This window comes from Microcebus murinus, chromosome X (assembly GCF_040939455.1).
Source record: "Microcebus murinus isolate Inina chromosome X, M.murinus_Inina_mat1.0, whole genome shotgun sequence".
NCBI classification, from domain to species: Eukaryota; Metazoa; Chordata; class Mammalia; order Primates; family Cheirogaleidae; genus Microcebus; species Microcebus murinus.
In genome coordinates this window covers 8,863,342-8,883,719 of record NC_134136.1, presented here as the reverse complement: position 1 = coordinate 8,883,719, position 20,378 = coordinate 8,863,342, and the positions used below count along the sequence as shown (strand labels likewise).

At 33.7% G+C, this 20,378-nt stretch overlaps 1 protein-coding gene across 10 annotated transcripts in view; it reads left to right on the top strand.

Annotated features, from left to right (window-relative positions):
• The window catches only part of ATRX (ATRX chromatin remodeler), a 209,824-nt gene that overhangs the window by 68,945 nt on the left and 120,501 nt on the right, over nucleotides 1–20,378 (top strand). For all 10 annotated transcript variants that reach the window (XM_020285095.2, XM_012755339.3, XM_012755333.3 and 7 more), the window contains 4 exons: nucleotides 282–3,358; nucleotides 8,616–8,688; nucleotides 19,039–19,172; nucleotides 19,649–19,825. In XM_020285095.2, coding sequence (XP_020140684.2) covers nucleotides 282–3,358; nucleotides 8,616–8,688; nucleotides 19,039–19,172; nucleotides 19,649–19,825 — 3,461 coding nt within the window. The remainder of the gene's footprint in view (nucleotides 1–281; nucleotides 3,359–8,615; nucleotides 8,689–19,038; nucleotides 19,173–19,648; nucleotides 19,826–20,378) is intronic.

Below are 20,378 nucleotides of genomic sequence, written 5' to 3'. Positions count from 1 at the left end.
CTACAGGTGCTAACCACCATGCCTGGCTAAGTTTTTCTATTTTTAGTAGAGACGAGATCTCACTCTTGATCAGGCTGGTCTTGAACGCCTGACCTCAAGCAGTACTCCTGCTTGGGCCTCCCAGAGCGCTAGGATTACAGGCAAGAGCCACTGCGCCTGGCCAGGAAAATGGAAATTACTTTAGTAATGAAGAAATTAAAATAAGTTTTATTGGGAATAATATTTTTTAATTTGGTCTTTTACTGAAAAGGAATAATATTTTAACCTTTAAAACATTTCAGATGGTGTGCAGAAGGTGGAAACTTGATTTGTTGTGACTTTTGCCATAATGCTTTCTGCAAGAAATGCATTCTACGCAACCTTGGTCGAAAGGAGCTGTCTACAATAATGGATGAAAACAACCAATGGTATTGCTACATTTGTCACCCGGAGCCTTTGTTGGACTTGGTCACTGCATGTAACAGTGTATTTGAGAATTTAGAACAGTTATTGCAACAAAATAAGAAGAAGATAAAAGTTGACAATGAAAAGAGTAATAAAGTATATGACCATACACCCAGATTTTTTCCAAAGAAGAATAGTTCAAATTGTAATGGAGAAGAAAAGAAATTAGATGATTCATGTTCTGGTTCTGTAACCTACTCTTATTCAGCACTAATTGTGCCCAAAGAGATGATTAAGAAGGCAAAAAAACTGATTGAGACCACAGCCAACATGAACTCTAGTTATGTTAAATTTTTAAAGCAGACAACAGATAATTCAGAAATCAATCCTGCTACAAAGTTGCGTCAGCTTAAGGCTTTTAAATCCGTGTTGGCTGATATCAAGAAGGCTCATCTTGCATTAGAAGAAGATTTGAATTTAGAGATTCGAGCTTTGGATGCTATAAACAAAGAGAAAAATACCAAAGAGCATAAAGTCGTAGATGCTAAGTCTGAAACAAAAGTACGAAAAGGAGAAAAACCCTGTGCTTTGGAAAGGAAGGATATTTCAAAGTCAGAAGCTAAACTGTCAAGAAAACAGGTAGATAGTGAGCACACAGATCAGAATGTTTCAACAGAGGAACAAAGAGCAAATAAAAGTACCAGTGGTGAACATAAGAGATCTGATAGAAAGGAAGAACCTCAGTATGAACCTGCTAACACTTCGGAAGACTTAGACATGGATATTGTGTCTGTTCCTTCCTCAGTTCCAGAAGACATTTTTGAGAATCTTGAGACTGCTATGGAAGTTCAGAGTTCAGCTGATTATCAGGGAGATGGCAACAGTGGAACTGAGCAAGAACTAGAAAGTTCATCTGCAAAATTAAATACTCCTTCAAAAGACAACAGAGGAGGTATTAAATCAAAAACTGCAGCTAAAGTAACAAAAGAATTATATGTTAAACTCACCCCTGTTTCCCTTTCTAATTCCCCAATGAAAGGTGCTGATTGTCAGGACGTTCTACAAGATAAAGATGGTTATAAAAGTTCTGGTCTAAACTCCAAGTCAGAGAAATGTGGATCTGGACAGGAAAACAGTGATAATGAACATTTGGTTGAAACTGAAGTTCCATTAGTTTTAGAAGAATCTGATCTTCGAAGATCCCCACGTGTAAAAACTACACCCTTGAGGCGACAAACAGAAACCAACCCTACAACATCTAATTCAGATGAAGAGAGTAATGAAACAGTTAAGGAGAAACAAAAACTATCAGTTCCAATGAGAAAAAAGGATAAGCGGAATTCTTCTGACAGTGCTATAGATAATCCTAAGCCTAATAAATTCCCTAAATCTAAGCAGTCAGAGATTGTAGATCAAAATTCAGATTCTGATGAAATGTTAGCAATCCTTAAAGAGGTAAGCAGGATAAATCATAGTTCTTCTTCAGATACTGATATTAATGAAATTCATACAAATCATAAGACTTTGTATGATTTAAAGACTCAAACAGGGAAAGATGATAAAGGAAAAAGGAAACGAAAAAGTTCTACTTCTGGCTCAGATTTCGATATTAAAAAAGGCAAATCAGCTAAAAGCTCTATAATTTCCAAAAAGAAACGACAAAACCTGTCTGAATCTTCTAATTACGACTCAGAATTAGAAAAGGAGATAAAGAGCATGAGTAAAATTGGGGCTGCCAGAGCATCCAAAAAAAGAGTTCCAAATAAGAAAGACTATGATTCTTCTGAAGATGAAAAACACAGCAAAAAAGCAGTGGGTAATCAAGGGCAGAAAAGTTTGAAGCCTGCGCAAGAAGGATCATCTGATGATGCTGAAAGGAAACAAGAGAGAGAGAATTTCTCTTCAGAAGGCACAGTTGATAAAGACAAGACTATGATGGAATTAAGAGATCCACTCTCTAAGCAACAGCAGCCAAGTGTTTCCTCTGATGGTGCTGATAAACCTTCTGGGAAAGAGGAGAGTTTTAATTTTTCAGAAGTCAAAAAGGTTGCTGAGACTAAAGAAAAGAACAAGCATCTGAAAACCAAAATGTGTAAAAAAGTACAGCGTGGCTTATCTCATGTTACTGAGAAATTCTCAAAGAAAGAGCAGAGTGATGAATCTTCTGAAGATGATAAAAAGCTGAGTAAGAAGGGAACTCAAGAAAAAGAAAAGAAAACTCCAGGCTTGAAGAAAAAAGTAATTAAGATGGAACAACAATATGAATCATCATCTGATGGCACTGAGAAGTCACCTGAGGGAGAAGACATTTGCCATTTTCCTAAGTGCATAAAACAAAATAAGAATGATACAACTGATGGGGAAAAGAAAAGTAAAAAGATAAAACATAAATCACCTAAAAAGAAGGATGATTTATCTGATAATGCTGAGAAGTTACCAGGAAAAGGAGATAGTTGTGAGTCTTCAGAAGATAAAAAGAGTAAGAATGGAGCATCTGGTAGAGAGAAGAAAAGATGCAACTTGCCTGGAAAGAGTTCCAGGAAGAGACAAGATTGTTCATCATCTGATACTGAGAAATACTCCATGAAAGAAGATGGCTGTGACTCTTCTGATAAGAGACTGAAAAGAATAGAATTGAGGGAAAGAAGAAATTTAAATTCAAAGAGAAATACCAAGGAAATACAAAGTGGCTCATCATCTTCTGATGCTGAGGAAAGTTCTGAAGATAATAATAAAAAGAAGAAACAAAGAACTTCATCTAAAAAGAAGTCAGTCAATGTCAAGGAGAAAAAGAGAAACTCCCTAAGAACAAGCACTAAAAGGAAGCAAGCGGACATTACTTCCTCATCTTCTTCTGATATAGGAGATGATGATCAGAATTCTATAGGCGAGGGGAGCAGCGATGAACAGAAAATTAAGCCTGTGACTGAAAATTTAGTGCTATCTTCACATACTGGATTTTGCCAGTCTTCAGGTATGCAAAAATAAATTAAAAATTTATAATTTGTACTCCTCCCCTCTTGAATCACTATATTGTTTAATTTTTCCTAAAGCCATTCTAATTCAAGGCTACTGCTTAGGAAAATACCATTTAAAAATTAGTTAAAAATTTAGTACAAAGCCTTCTTCCATTTATTTTTATGCCATCATTGGGCATTAATTCAAACATTGCTAGTATTCTGTATCAGGGATCCCAAATGTATTGGGTAAATAACAAAATTTCTTTATCAGTGTTTAATGCTTTTATCTGGAGTTAATGAGCGATAGTTTATGAAGGAAAATCAGACTGGTGCTGGTAGTTCAGTATATATTTATTTCATGTTATAGAAATGAGTGCTTGGTAATGGCATGGCATGGTGTGTGAAAGTTTTAACTGCTTAGTCATGCATATATGGCTTTTTAAATTAGAACAGATAACTTTGTGTCTCATGAAATCCCCTGAAGCAGTTTAAATTTACTTCATTGAAATCCTTTGCTGATGCTCATTAACTAGTTTCTAATGACATGAACAAATGTTTCTCTTTTAAAAAGACCATCAAAATATAAAGGAAAAAAGAAAATCCAAGAAATAGGTGGATCACCCCAACCTAATGAGATAGAGTACTAGGAACATTAGGGTTTGGGTCACTGGTGAATGATGCCAAGAAAAATAATTAAAATTTTTTAATCATTTTTAAAATTTCTTTTAAAATAAATGTGCACTGGTCATTTGTATTGTGCACTTGCCTTTTTTTTTTAAGTCAGTAAGAACTGTCAATTAACTAGGGACACTTAGAATTAAAAAAAAATTATAAAGTGAGTTTCACAGAAAAATGTGTTCCCAACATGGGTAGAATTTAAAACATTTTTCCTTTCATTCCTTGTGTTAGAGTTTTCCTCTTATCTGCATTGGATTTTAATGGAATTAACATAAATCTTTGTTTTTATTTAAAATTTCTTTTATGAAGCATTTACCTAATGACTTGATTTCAAAACCAAGTGCGAGATGCATGATGTGTGCTTCAGTTTAATGCTCTGCTGTATCAGATGCCTAGATGGGCTTCTGTTTGTACGGTTATTGAAATTACCAGTTCATAGTCCCTTGCCTGAAATTCTTGGGAGTCCAGTGTATTTCAGAATTTGCAACTTTTTGGCTTTTAAAAAGATAATATAGAACAGTTACCATGTATTTTATAAAAGCCCCAGTAGGATCTGATGCAGTACCACATAATCAAATACATAGTATTTCTGCAGTAAAACATTTGAGCATTCACAATTAGAGTAATAAACAGTTCAGACCAGATTTTGCTGCCAAATGATCTTTGACACCACCTTGTAAAACTCAGTTTTGAGAGAATTTTGGATTTCAGAATTACACATAAGGGATTGTGGACTTGTAGTAAATATACAGAATCTAATAGTTGTTTTAATGTCAAATCAATGTGTTACCAGATTAGGTGAAAAAACCCTTATTAAGAATTAGAGTTTAATAATAATAAATTGTTATTTGTTATGTGGAGTATCCCCTTTAGCAAATTATAGGCTATCAAACTCATCTTAAATTTTGGAAAATTGGTTTCTGTGATTAAATAGCTTCCCTGGTGAAATCAATATGTTTAATTTCAAATATTTTACTACTTTTCATTTCCCAAAAGCTTATTTGATTTGACACATATGAAAGTTTTTATTATATATCTCTCATGTTTGGAATTATTAATACCTAGTGTAATAAATAATATGCATTCATTAGACCTTAAAGAAGAGATGGTAACATATGGCAAATACTCTTAAGGATGCACCTCCTGATAATTCCTTACTCAGCACTGGTCTAGGTTTTGATTTATTCAACTTGACCTTGATCAGAAGGCCCAGTGGGCTGATTGGGAGGTAAACTTTTTCTTGGGTATGTATCTTGAGAAACCTTGAGAATCCATCACTTTGGCAGTTGTCAATCCTTCAACTGTTTGGTTGCATATTTCTTGGAATTAAGCTGATTACTTTGAATGAAAAAAAGAAGATAAATTTTCTAGGGAATTTAACCCATCAAATATTGGGCTTTGTCAGTAGAAACAGTTAAGCAGAATAGAATATGAAGGGCCTTGAAAATAAGCACCCTGTAAAAAAGTACTGTTTTTGAAGATAAATTTGGGTGTGAGCTAATGATAAGTGATATTCCTTAAGAATTTACTTGCCTGTTTATATGAGCATGCTGAATTCATATATTCCTCTAACATGACTAACTTAATTTTAGGTGACAATTTCAGGAGCTTTAAAAAAGCCTCTCCCAACCTCTACAATGAGTTTAGACTTGCAGAGGTCCTCAAACTTTTTAAACAGGGGGCCAGTTCACTGTCCCTCAGACTGTTGGAGGGCCATTGGAGAGTGCGGGCGCACATTCCACACATGCGCACTGTGGGCCTGGGATGAGTCAGCTGCTAAGCAGGACAGGCAGCGGTGGCAAAAACACCCAGCGGGCTGGATGAATGTCCTCAGCGGGCCGCATGTGGCCCGTGGGCCATAGTTTGAGGACCCCTGGGAGGATTCTAATTTATTCAGCAGTATTTGGGTATCTTGTTATATGTACAATATTTTTTCTAGAAATTGAAGTTTAGGAATGGTATGGGCAACCAAGATGAAGAACGTGGTCCTAGGAGATTGTAGTCTAATGCAAAAAAGTGATGGATCAATAATTTTTTTAAAAAACGTACCAGAAGAAAGATAAAACTACAGTGAGACTATGGAACAAATGGCAAGTGAGCTACTTAAATATTTGAGGGGAGACTTAAAAGGACAGAAAGTATTTGAATCTTCTGAAGATAGGTTAAATTTTGAAAGGTGTAGCAAAGAGAGAATGACAGTAGTATTTCTAGTGATAATTCATTTGAAGATCATTCTGTTTGAGGTATTTATTTATTTATTTTTGAGACAGAGTCTCGCTTTGTTGCCCAGGCTAGAGTGAGTGCCGTGGCGTCAGCCTAGCTCACAGCAACCTCAAACTCCTGGGCTTGAGTGATCCTTCTGCCTCAGCCTCCCGGGTAGCTGGGACTACAGGCATGCGCCACCATGCCCGGCTAATTTTTTATATATATATCAGTTGGCCAATTAATTTCTTTCTATTTGTAGTAGAGACGGGGTCTTGCTCTTGCTCAGGCTGGTTTCGAACTCCTGACCTCGAGCAATCCGCCCACCTCAGCCTCCCAGAGTGCTAGGATTACAGGCATGAGCCACCGCGCCCGGCTTGTTTGAGGTATTTATTGTGAGTTTGCTGGGGTATTTTGAGATTTATTTTTGCCTTTCTATATTTAGCACATTTGTATCCTGAACCCATAGGGGTCTTTGTTCTTTATGGATTTCTTCCTCTAATATTTCCCTCCAACATTTTATTATGAAAAACATTTAAATATACACAAAAGTTTCTAACGTTACCATTATACTATATTTGCATGATCATATATCTATCCTTTTATGTATGTATCAATGTATTTAACTTTTTTGCCTTTTTAACTTTATTTTGAAATAATTATAAATCCATAGGAATTTGCAAAAAAGAAGTTACAAGAAGGTCTCATATGTTTCACTCAGTTTCCCTTAGTGGTAATAACTTATATAACTATAATACAGTGTCAAAACTAGGAAACTGAAGATTTATTTGATTTCACCAGTTTCACACACACTCACTTGTGTTTGTGTGTCTGTGTGTATACCTCTGTGCAGTTGTACCACATGTGTAGCTTTATATAACCACCACAACCAAGATACCAGACTTTTCCATTTCATCACAAGGCTCCCTTATGCTTTATAGACACCCCTCTCTTTGCCTCCATCCCTAACCCCAACAGCTAGCAATCTGTTCTTCATTTCTATAATTTTGTTATTTTGAGATGAAACTATGAAATACATAACCTTTTGAGGTTGGCTTTTTTTTTTTTGAGACAGAGTCTCGCTTTGTTGCCCAGGCTAGAGTGAGTGCCGTGGCGTCAGCCTAGCTCACAGCAACCTCAAACTCCTGGGCTCGAGTGATCCTTCTGCCTCAGCCTCCCGGGTAGCTGGGACTACAGGCATGCGCCACCATGCCCGGCTAATTTTTTATATATATATATCAGTTGGCCAATTAATTTCTTTCTATTTGTAGTAGAGACGGGGTCTTGCTCTTGCTCAGGCTGGTTTTGAACTCCTGACCTTGAGCAATCCACCCGCCTCGGCCTCCCAGAGTGCTAGGATTACAGGCGTGAGCCACAGCGCCCGGCCTTGAGGTTGGCTTTTTTCACTCAGTGTAATGCCCCTGAAATCTTTGATGCGTTTCAAATTAAATGGTAAACATAAGCATACTTCTCCCTAAATACTTCAGCATGCATTTTTTTTTCCAGATAGAGTATCGCTCTGTTGCCCTGGGTAGAGTGCAGTGGTGTCATCATAGCTCACTGCAAGCCCAAACTCAAGCAATCCTCCTGCCTGCCTCAGCCTCCCAAGTAGCTGGGACTACAAGTGTATGCCACCATGCCTGTCTGAATTTTTTAACTTTTTGTAGAGATGGGGTATTGCTATGTTGCCCAGGCTAGTCTCGCACTCTTAGCCTCAATTGATCTTCCCACCTTGGCCACCCAAAGTGCTGGGATTACAGGTGTGAGCCACTGTACCCAGCCAAGTTTGTTTTTCTTTTGAGGTGAAATTTATGTATGATGAAATGCACAAATAGTAATTTCTTGAGCTTTTTAATCAGAGAATAGAAATGTAGTTTTTAATAAGAAAATAAGTTTTATTATAGTTGAATGTATCTCTGAGTAATTCAGGTCATGAGTACCATACAAATTCAAATACGTTTTTAAATTACTTGGTACTACCAAAATACTAATAGCAATTTTTGCTATTCTTCAGCAATACAGGATAAATTAGACACCTGTTAACTTCAACTTAAAATGGACAATACATGATTTATTTTAGCAAGAATCTTATGCCAGTGTCATGGTGATGACATAGAATTGTTATTGAGAAGGGTGGGCTTTAAAACCCTTGTGCTCTGGGAAGGAACTTTGAAACATATAAGATCCAACTATTTGTCATCTTACAGCTGGCACTTAGTAAATTCCCCATTATGTTTTCCGTAGATTCTTTTTGCTCATGTTTTGTCTTCCAGAGTAGAGTTTAGAACCCACTAATTTGCTTTAAAGTATATGGCTTTCAGTTTTATTTTACTTGGTTTTACTTATATAGGTTATTCAAAACTAATTTTAAGTACACTTTTTTCCCTTAAGGAGATGAAGCCTTATCTAAATCAGTGCCTGTCACAGTGGATGATGATGACGACGACAATGATCCTGAGAATAGGTATGATTCCATCTGTAAGGACTTTAAAAAGATTATAACACACCCTAGGCGTGGGCGCAAACAGCAGCAACGGAACAGCAAGCAGGTTGTAAAAACAAGGAGTGCCTGCCTTAGAAAGACTCGTTCACAGTCTTCCTGCAAGTTTGAAAGAAAGGCCAGAAAATGGGCTAAAGCTCAGAAACCTTAAGAGAAAGTAAATATCACTATTAACACACCTAGCATAGGGTGTGTTATAAATCCAGAACTGTCAATTTTATATTTTCATGTAAACTGTGATAATTTTTTGAGAATATTTTAATTTTGACAGATTATTGATGAAAGCGAATCATATCTCAATAAGTTGGTGAGAACAGACATCTTTCTCCTTTATATTTGACTATTGTGATCCTATTTATTAAGACCTGTTGAGAATAATAAAAGTGACAACTCAGATATTTAAGATTAAGAAATAGCTTTCAAAGTAAGTATCAATTTACAAGGTGTCTAGACTGATTAAGATTTTAAGAATTTTTCAAATTAGAATGGAAACAGTATGATAGTATTAACTTTAATAAGACTCAAATAATAGGTTTAAATGTAAACAGTATAGCCTGTACAGGTTTACTTAACTAAGGGATGGCTGGGAGAAGAGAAGGAAAAAAACCACACTATTATAGCAGCAAGGTATAAGGAAACAAAGGTATTAAAGGATATAACCATGGTGTTTCTACCTATCTTTTAAACACTTCCTGGACTACAGTATATCCCACACTCATCTTTCAACAAGATGATAGTGTGGTATAGTGAATGGAATTTTGGAACAATATGGATAAGGATATCTGACTTCTAATGTTTCTAACAACTATCTGTGTGCTCTTAGGCACGTGAAGTTAACTACTTTTTGCCAAAGTTTTCTATCTTTAAAATCAAAAGATCAGATGAAATTTTTTCTGATTAGTTCTAGTACCAAAAATATGATAGATTTGAGATGATTTCATTAAAGAGTACTATATTAACCATTCATTTATTCCCAATAGTAAACTCTAATGTTAAGAAAACATGAAGATATACATGCAATTTTTTGTGTCAAAATTTTGTAAGACATTAACTAAATAAATGCTTTGGGGTCAGCTGTTAGTATAGTTCTGTTTTATACCTTGCTGATGCTGATAGGTTTCTTTGTTTTAAAGATCAGCATTCTGCTGATTAAGAAAATGTTTTTATTAAGGTGAATGAACAATTTTATTTTACATTTCTGAATAGAGCTTAATTGTGGTCACAGACTCAGATTCTGCTTACCTACATTTTTTAAAATTCAAAAATGTATATCTAGCTATTTTATGGGATGGAGCTGGGGTCCAGAATTGAATGATAAAGGTATATCCTCTTTATTCATAAGGGAATTTATAGTATATCATTGCAGCCAGATTATGAAAGCATTTAAAATTTCATTCTCTTTTAAAATGCTTTAATCCCTCTTCATTTATATATGCTACTATTTGTTTTCCTAAAGATCATGAGTCCTCAAATGTTATGAAAAGGCTAATAATGTTTAGAACATTCTATATCCTAGTTTAACTGTGAGGGATGAACCCTAATTTCATATTTAACCATCAAATAAGAGCTTTGTTAAGGTATGATAATTTTGTGTTAGAGTTTGTGAAAATATAAATAAACACCATTTTCAACTTTTAAGTTACGTGATCATATCTCTCTGTAACTGGCAAATATTTTATTGGAAAGTATCTTTAATTTTATCTTGTATTTGTGATTAAAAAATACAACCCTGCTGAGTACTTTTGAGAAGAATGGAATTTTATCTTGAGCATGTCTTTCTTTATATTCAGTTTAATGTGCTTTTATAAAATAAACAATTAATAATTTGTTTAATATTTACTATACCAAAGAGGTATCTAATACCCATGGATTATCTAGTCGTAATGGCATTGCAAATACTTTTTTGCACTATTTTAGTATAGATGATGTATTTGAGCATATTTGAATATGCACTAAGCAACTTTTAAAAATTTGTTTGGAGATCATGGTTAAGTCTTGCAATTATTTTTCCAACTTCACATTTTTTGAGTAGGAAATATTTTGCTAGACAGCATATTGTAAATATGTCTAAATTTGTACACAATTGTGTAATTGTGTATAAATTGTATATAAATTTCATATGCTTTGCCTTTTAGTAGTATTGTAACATATTTTCAGTGTTGGTGTTTATAAAGAGGTAAATAGTGTATTATTGCAAATGCTTAAGTATTTGGATGCAATAAATTTGTGTAAAACATTTTTCTTGTTCAAGCATTTAATTTTAATGATAATATATTTTTTCATGTGAGTTGAAATAATTTGTTAGAATCAAGATATATAAGCTAGTTTGTAGCCAAAGAAGTTTTGAAATTTTGAAATTGAGGAAGTAAATATTTTTAATTCTATAAACAAATACATAAATTTGTGTGAAAGTTTTATCACACATTTCACTATTTACTTTTTCTATTTTAAAACTAAAGCTTTTGAGGTCATTTAGATTCACATTTTGAAATACAGTTATATTATTGTGAGATAGAGTAGTCTAACCTGTAAATTAATTGCTAATTAATTACATTTATTTAATGAACAAGGACACAACATATTATAAGTTGATCAACACTTTTTTATTTTTTGAGACACGGTCTTGCTCTGTCACCCGGGCTGGAGGGCAGTAGTGCAGTCATAGCTCACTGCAACCTCAAACTCCTGGGCTCGAGTGATCTTCCTATCTCAGCCTCCCAAGTAGCTAGGACTGCTGAACAGACGTGGGCTACCATGGCCGGATTTGTTTATTTATTTATTTATTTTTTTGAGACAGAGTCTGTTTTCCAGGCTACAGTGTAGTGGCATTATCATAGTTCATTGCAGTGTCAGGCTTCTGGGCTCAAGTTGATCCTCATGCTTCAGCTTCCTCAGTAGCTGGGACCACAGGTGCACACTACCATGCTTGGCTAATTTTTCTATTTTTTATAGAGACAGGGTCTCGCTATGTTGCCCTGGCTGAGTTCAATCTCCTGGCCTCAAGTGATCCTCCTGCCTCGGTTTCCCAGAGTTCTGAGATTACAGGCGTAAGCCACCTCGCTTGACCAACACTTTTGTATTATTTTTCAGGGGAGCTTTTTTAGGGGAAAAATATGAATAGTAGACTAAGCCTTATATTTAGAATTTTGTATAACTGAAAATTTACTTGAAATTTTATAGCTTAGGTTTGATGTATTTTTTGAAAGGCAGAATAGTAATATCAAATAGCTTCTCAGATTTTCAAAATTATAAACATAATTTTCAAGTCTGTTTTGAATGTGCCATTAGGGTAATGTTTCATTTGCTTTTCAAATACCTGTTACGTTTTAAATTGAGTCTTTCTTTGAAGACATCTGTTTATATATAATAATTTTTTATTGTGGTTGCAATTCAGTAATTAGGCTGGCATTGAAAATGCATCATAATTGCTTTATATTTTCAATGTAACTCAAGATATTTTGATGACACACTTTCTAATAATATTATATATTTTAATTTAATATCTACACTGTGAATCAGCCTCAGTGATAAGATGGTTCTGTGTTCAAATTTAACATTACTAGTGTTAAGGATCATTAAACCAGGCTTGTCTTTAGAGATTACATAGTAAATAATCACTGAAGAGACCATTGCCCCCCAAAAAAGAATTTTTGGATTAAAGTTATTCTTATATTTTGCAGGATGTGAAAAATATTTAATATTGAGCTTTTGAGAGTAAAAAACCAAATTGCTAGATTTTTCTAAATAAGCATTGTTTTTTTACCCCAACTTTGACTAAAAGCTGAGATTTTTATGTGGATATCCTCCACTGCCACACTAATAGACACACACACACACACACACACACACACACACACACACACACACACACACACACACACACTTTATTGTTGAAAGATACTTCATTGGGTCTAGTAATACTCCATAATTTTTTTCATAATTTCTCTGTGAGTGGGGCTAAATAATTTTTTTTCATAGAAGCAAAATTTGATGTGGAGGTTGCTCACAGAAGTAGTCCATTGTTTATAGAAGTTCTACTTAATTAGAGTGGGACTAGACCGTAGCCTTTTAAATTTCCAATTATTATATCGTTTGGTAATACTTTTGCCTTTGAAACTAGAAAATATGCAATTTTTTTTCCTACTAGTTTGGTGTGGGTATTCTGTTGATGAAGGCTCCGTACTGTTAATCCAGCATATTTTGGGAAGAGACTAATGATTTCTGGATGTTGTTTATGCTAATGAAGATATTTAATGATTGATTGTTTTCCTGATTTCAGCAAAATTAATGGCATGAGTATATCATAAGTCCCTTAATCATTTGACTTTCATTGACTTCCATTTTAAACACTTTCCTAAATGTCTGTCTCCTACATACGTTTTTATCTGTTCTCTATGTAAATTTGGTAAATCTGGAATAATTTTTTTCTGTGATTTTCTTTTTTTCCTATCGTGGCCCTGTTTGGTTAGCAGAATTGCTTTGATTTTTCTTTATCGTACTTGAAAAACAAAGGTGGCATTTTAAATTAAGTCCTTCAGTAAATTAAGTGTTTTTCTTTTTGAGTAAGGGTTTTAAATATCTGGCAATTTTAAGGTAATTTTTTTCAATTTACTTTGTATATAGCACAGGTAAGTATTGTAAGTCATTTAAGTGTATAACTCAGGTACCCAGTAGCTGCTATTGGCTATTTTTTATATTAGAATTACCTGGTAAGGAAACAAATATAGGCAGTAGTGGTGACCTTTCTTCATCTCTGCTTAAGATTTAAACATTATATTCAGCCTTTCTTTCTTGTTCTCTGTTCTTTGGTGATATTGGGACTTCCAGAAAAATTTCTATAGTTCTTTCTAAAAAAAAAGAAGAAAGAAATAAAGACTTTGGATTTCTGTTATTAGCAAAAGTGATTCATTTTTCTCACTTAATATTCTTTGTTTTTAATTTTGAAATTTCAAAATAAAATTGAGACTTGAGTAAATTCTGTTTTCATTTAAGTATGAAAATATTCATACTTATTCTTTAATATGATCAAATTTCCTATATTTATATCAGTGTTAATATGTGTTTTCTTGTTAAATTCCCTCTAAACCTGGCTTAGATTTTTGTATAAAATCAGGGAATACACATTTTATTAATGCCTATTCAAACATCAGAGCCTATGTATAAAGTATTAATGACTTGTGGGCTCTTAATATTATACATCTTTTATTTTTCTACTTCTAGGATTTTAAAAAATGTTATTTGATATTAATTTTTCCCTCACCAAACAGAAAACTTTCATTAGCTACTTTTTGTTAACTGCAGACATGTGACTAAAAAATGTTTCAAATCATTGTTTAACTTTTTTATTATATGGTGACTTCATTATTATCTCATGAATTCTATCATTTTGGGGTATAGATTATTATGCCTTAGTCATATTTTTGAATAGAAAACTGAAGTTACTAAATTTGAACCTAAGAATTAAAATATATACTAATATAAATTTTGAAGAATTCCATAATAATTCTACACATTTTAAAAAATTTCTATCCCTTAAGTACATGACTTTTATTAAAACAAAGCCTCACATCCTCATATCCTAGAAGGATATGTGCTTATCATCCTATTCTCACAGAAAATATTTAACATTCTTTGGCTGTTCTCCTTTGAATTGTTATATATTATCAACCTTTATATGGTTTGTACTACATATATTTATTTATTTTGTATCTCTAAAGAGCATGCATTTAAACTTGTGATTTTATTTAGAATTTTGTTAATTATTTGTGATACACAAAACATAGAAACAATTTTTAAATTTTTTGGTGCGGTGACTCAGATGCAAAGAAACAATTTTTAAACTAAATTTTTCACCCTGTGTATGAACGCCTAGTATTTTGGCCTTCTAAAGATATATATATATTTTTAAGCAATTTTCTTTATACCTATTAAAAGATAAAATAGTAGCTGTAGGATGTATCTCAGATTGCATGTTAGTGCATTTTAGAGGTGAAACATGCTGGACTCAAGATGTTTAGAACTTTTTGTAATCTTTAAAAATCAAAGCTTGAATTCTTTTATTTCTAAATACATAAATTTGAAATCAGTGAAATACATATTATTTTTTAAATGCAAGTATAATGTATTTTTCCAGGACCTTATTACCACAGAAGTGTTAATGAGTAGAGAGTATAGTACTGGCAAAATAATAGTAAAATTAATAACACATTGAGATTTAGGATTTTGGGTTCTACTCCTGGCTTTGCCACTTACTAACTAGCTTTGTTTCTTTGGCTAGTCATTTCCCCTCTCTAAACCTGTTTCCTCATCTATAAAATAAAGGAGGTAGACTCTAAGGTCCTTTCTTCTAGCTCTAACATTTTGTGTTGCTTTTGTTGTGGCTGTTTCTCTAAAGCTCCCTGGTGTAAGAGATCTTTCTTTTGATTGCTCCTTTTTAAGAAACTCAACATTTTGAATTATTGATTTACTTACCAGCAAGAAATGGTTCACTTTCCTGTTTAAGTGCTTAAATAAGAGATTACTCATTTTCTTTCTAGATAGGATCAGAATTAAAGGCTTTGTTGGCTTTTGCTTTTTTTCCCCTGATTGCTTGTTTGTCATGCTTTGTTAGGCTCATTTCTTTACTACTATTTTTTGTGCTTTCTTTCTGTAGACGAAAGTGTAATAAGGCGTTATCTTAGTGTTCGTTATGTGATTTGGGAGACTTAGTTTGTGTGGGTTTTGGGGTCCTGTTATTTATTCTCTCATGCACCAGTTCCGGTCATTGTTTGTTTGTAGGTTTTTACCCTCCCTCCCATATTGTTTTGCTTTCTCCCCCCTCTCCCTTCCCTCCCTTTCAGGAAAATGGAGGAGTGGCTCCATTACTTCCGGTTCTGCCCAGGTTTTCTGCCACAAGAGTGGCACAGCCTGTGCCTCTAATGCTTCTGATAGAGTCGTGACTGCTTTGGATGCTACACCTGCCCCAAGATGTAATATTGAGCATTGAGATTCCAGGGACAGTACCTTGTTGCCTGGATGATTTTCCCAGAAACGTCCTGGAAAGCCTCAAGAAAGGAAACTTCAGAGCAAACAGAATCAACTAGGGATCATGACTATACATCCATCACATGCATACCAGCATGGGTCCAGCCGAGACCTCCAAAATGATGCTTTGCCAGCCTCAGCTGGTTCTCAAGTGATGATGTCCTTGAAGTCTCTGTGGCCCGTGACTCCAGAGTTAAGGTAGTGGAGTTTCCCTTTAAAGCATCTCACAGCAGGCTTTGTAGATGGGACACATCTCAACTCAGCATGCTTGCTGACTACTCAGGTTGAAGGTCAGCCTCAGCCCTTAGGTCCTTTAACTTAAGTTCTAATTTTGAAATGTAGGTTATGCTATAGGATAGGTTTATGGTACAGGGGCGTTTGACATATTGGACTTGATCCATCAGTAATAATTTATGCAGAATGATTCAATTTATTCTTTTTAGGGCTTAATTTACATAGCTATAGATTAGGATTTCCTTTGGTCAAATAGTGTTAGAGGGCAAAGATAAAACATCTTAGCCAGGTAAAGCTAAAGAGGATGAAGTCTCCATCTTTGTAGGTAACTTGTAATTTTGTAATTTGGAGACCATTGTCTGAAGTTTGTAATTTTTGTGCTTCTAAAGTGACTATTGGTTGTTCTACATAATATGGTGTTACTGAAAGTTGTTGATAAATTGTAATTCTTCAGTTTTTGGATCTGATTTAATTTCCTAAGATTTATTTGTTAGTTGAGATATACTTGTATCTTATCTCATGTACATCATATTTTCTTAGTTTCATGACAGTCCAGAACTTGAGAATGAATTAGGTAGCCTCACATATTTTGATCTCTCATTTAGTAGACATATTCTTAGGAGTCTAGGATTTGAAAGAAGAAAAATTGTGTGGTTTCTTACAATTAACAACCAAATCTTTATAGCTAATATAGAATTTTAAGTCTTCTTTTGAACTTGTGAACACAAACTGAAGTCAGATTGTTGAACTAACCTTTATAGTAACTACATTAGCAATTGCATTTTTGTTGGTGATATATTGTCCCACCCAAATGATGATATACGATCTCCTTGTAACTGCAAGTAAACTATGTTTTCCATTTCTAATTTAGTATCCAATGTGTCACATATTTTATACATATACATTCATTCCAAAATTTATTTGCAAATTAGTTTGAGAAAGGTTTTCATGATTCATGAGAAATGGCAACATAGTATTATTAAAGATGATTTTAATATAGACTGGCAGGAAAAAAACTGTAATGCTATGCCACACAGAAAATTGCTAACATTTTATTAGAGAGTCTTGTAGTCTTTTTTATAGACATAAAAATTTTAGAAACTTTTTTTATAAAATAGAATTATATCGTGCCTATTGGTTTATAAATTGCTGTTTCACTTAAATATTTTCTGTGTCAATAAATCCTATTTAGAATATTATTTATTTAGAATGTCTACCTTTTCATCTTACAGTCATGTGATAATACTCTCTTTAATCCCTTTTTGATATTGAATGTTTAGATTTTTTTCTTATTCTTTGCTGTTATAATAAACATTGCAATAAATATCCGTGAAATCAAAGATTATTTTAGAGAGTTTTTTCCAGAAAGATACTTTTATTCAATTTAAAGGACTTGCTTTTATTCTGAAACTGAATCCTAATTTGGGGAGGGTATGTTATGAATATTCTTTATTTTATAAAATGATGAAAGTAAATGGTATTTGAGTTTAAATTTTTTTTCTTGACAAAATGAAAAGTTGGCAATCTTGTATTAGTCCTCATTTTTAAAAAGTTTTCTGTTTGCAAACGATTGATCTAAAATTATAAGAGCAAAGCTTTTTAGCTCAACTGTAGTTAAAGATTTAAATTGGGGTGATCTTCACTTTATTGAAATACAAATCAGGGCAGGAAACATCAGAAAAGCAAACCCGTCTGTGGCTTCCTTTAGCAAATGGTGATTCTCTGTGTTGTCTAGATATTTCTGGATTCATCTGTTTGAGGGAGAAAGCACCAAAAGGCATATCATAAATATTTATGGAAGTGATTGTCTATTTTGCTTTAGTCTATTTAAGTGTCTTTGCTATGTAATTTGAATATAAACAGTAATGAACAATCTACCTGTCAAATAAAATTGAGGAAGAATCACCATGCATTAACATCTCCTACCATTGAATTCTTCATTGAAATGTGTGTACATGCTAAGAAATGTAAAAAGGAGTTTCAGATCCAGAAATAACAAAGGTTCCATAATACCAGCTACAAGTTTTTGACTGAGTTAGAGAGTCAGTCTTGATTACCAAGAGAATGTTTACCCCATAATGGTTAACCTATGGCTAACTGCCAGAATCATGCCATCTTCTTTTTGAACCTTTCTATAAAGTATTTCTTTGTTACTGCGATTTATGAATTTATATGAAAAGGACACCCAGACTTACAAAAACACCTTGTCTTTCTTGCATAAAATCTGCACAATTGCTTTTATCTTACATTTTCAGAAATCTTTTTTGAGTGCAAACATGGAAATTTCCTAGGAAATTGGTCTTTCAGTAGCATTTTGAGAAATTTTGGTGGGAGCGAGGCTACTGTGTAGTGTATTTTTCTAAAAGTGAAAACTTACTTATGGTAATTTGTATTTTTTTCCATGTGTAATTAGTAGCACTCATGTCCCGTCTCTTTTCTGCCCTAGCTTGAATATTTTTAGAGATTCCTGATTACTTCAAGACTTAATATTTGGTATATGCTTTCATCTGGTTAATAGAATTTATGAAGTAAATTGAAACTAAGATCCAAAAATATTCTTCAGTTTGAGGCACTGTTTCATAATATAATGGTTTATTACATGCTGATTTTTCAAGAATATGTTTTGCTGTTGACTAAAACCTCTCGTGGAGTTTGTCTTGGAATGCTACTTGTCTGAATAAGCTGATTTACTGTTGTTGGCCTGTCTGACATTGTAGTTGTTGGATGATGGCAGCAAAGCAAATATAGTATTGGAAGGTTATCCAGCATCAAATTGCAATTGGGCAAAATAGTCAATAGAATATGTCCTTCAAATTTTTATTATATTGTGGAATCGTACAGAATTACGAATATTGACAAATAATCCATGCAAAGAACATTTTCAGAAGTTTTTATATATACCTTAGGTCAAAATGTTTTGCTAGCCTTTTACTTACAATATAAAATCTATTGGCACATTTATTTCTGTTTTGATACAGATGATTCTGTTTTTGTTTTTAATTTGGTATACTTCACTCCCAAATATATGGTTTTTTTAATTGTGTTTTTACTCTCAAGAATTGCCAAGAAGATGCTTTTAGAAGAAATTAAAGCCAATCTTTCCTCTGATGAGGATGGATCTTCAGATGATGAACCAGAAGAAGGGAAAAAAAGAACTGGAAAACAAAATGAAGAAAACCCAGGAGATGAGGGTGAGCTCCCCAAAGAGAAGTACAGGATGTCATAATATGATTCCTTGACCAATTCAGTCTTTGAAGAAATATCTGGCCAAGAAATCTCTTAATATGTGCATTTAGAGTTTACTAAAATGCTTAGAACTTTATTACCATGACTCCTTTTGAGTATCTTACAATAATTGTGGAAGTTTTTTCACTCTAATTTTGTCAGTTATTGCCAATAAACATAATTTTTAAAGTGTAATATTTTATATCTTACAAAAAATTCTATAAATGTATATTGGTGATATTTAGTCAATATTTAATAATAGTAATATATCCAGTCTCGTGTGTGAGATTACCTGGCATCACCATTGATACCAAGGTATATGAACAACTTTGATCTTTCCCATAAATTGTGATAATTATAAATAGAAAAAATAATTTTACAAAGCATTTTAAAGGAAAAAGACTGAAGAAAAAGGTTTTATTGATTTATTTTCTTTATTTAGAAGCAAAAATCCAAGTCAATTCTGAATCAGATTCAGATTCTGAAGAATCTAAGAAGCCAAGATACAGACATAGGCTTTTGAGGCACAAACTGACTGTGAGTGATGGAGAATCTGGAGAAGAAAAAAAGACAAAGTCTAAAGAGCATAAAGAAGCCAAGGGCAGAAATAGAAGGAAGGGTAAGACATTTTCATTCTGAATGTAAGGAACATATTGATTTTATAAACTAATTATAGGAATAAAATGTAAGTATATCTGTTCAGTTGACAATCTATATTAATTGAATATCAGTGTACCGGCAGCAACTATTCTCTTACATGAGAGTGAAATAAAGAATTTAGAGTGGGCTAGGCACGGTGGTTGATGCCTATAATCTCAGCATTTTGGGAGACTGAGGTGGGAGAATCACTTGAGGCCAGGAGTTCCAGACCAGCCTGGGCAATATTGTGAGACCCTGTCTCTGCAAAAAAAAAAAAAAAAATTAGCTGGGCATGGTGGTGTGTACCTATAGTCCTAGTTACTCAGGAGGCTGAGGCAGGAGGATCCCTGAGTCCCAGAAATTCAAGGTTATAGTGAGCTATGATCATGCCACTGCATGTACCAGCCTGGGTGACAGAGTGAGACTCTGTCTCAAGACAAACAAATTTAGAATGGGAAGATAACCCAGAAAACTGAATTGACCCCCAAAATATTTTTAACCTTTAGTTGTCACACACGTTTAGATTATAAGGA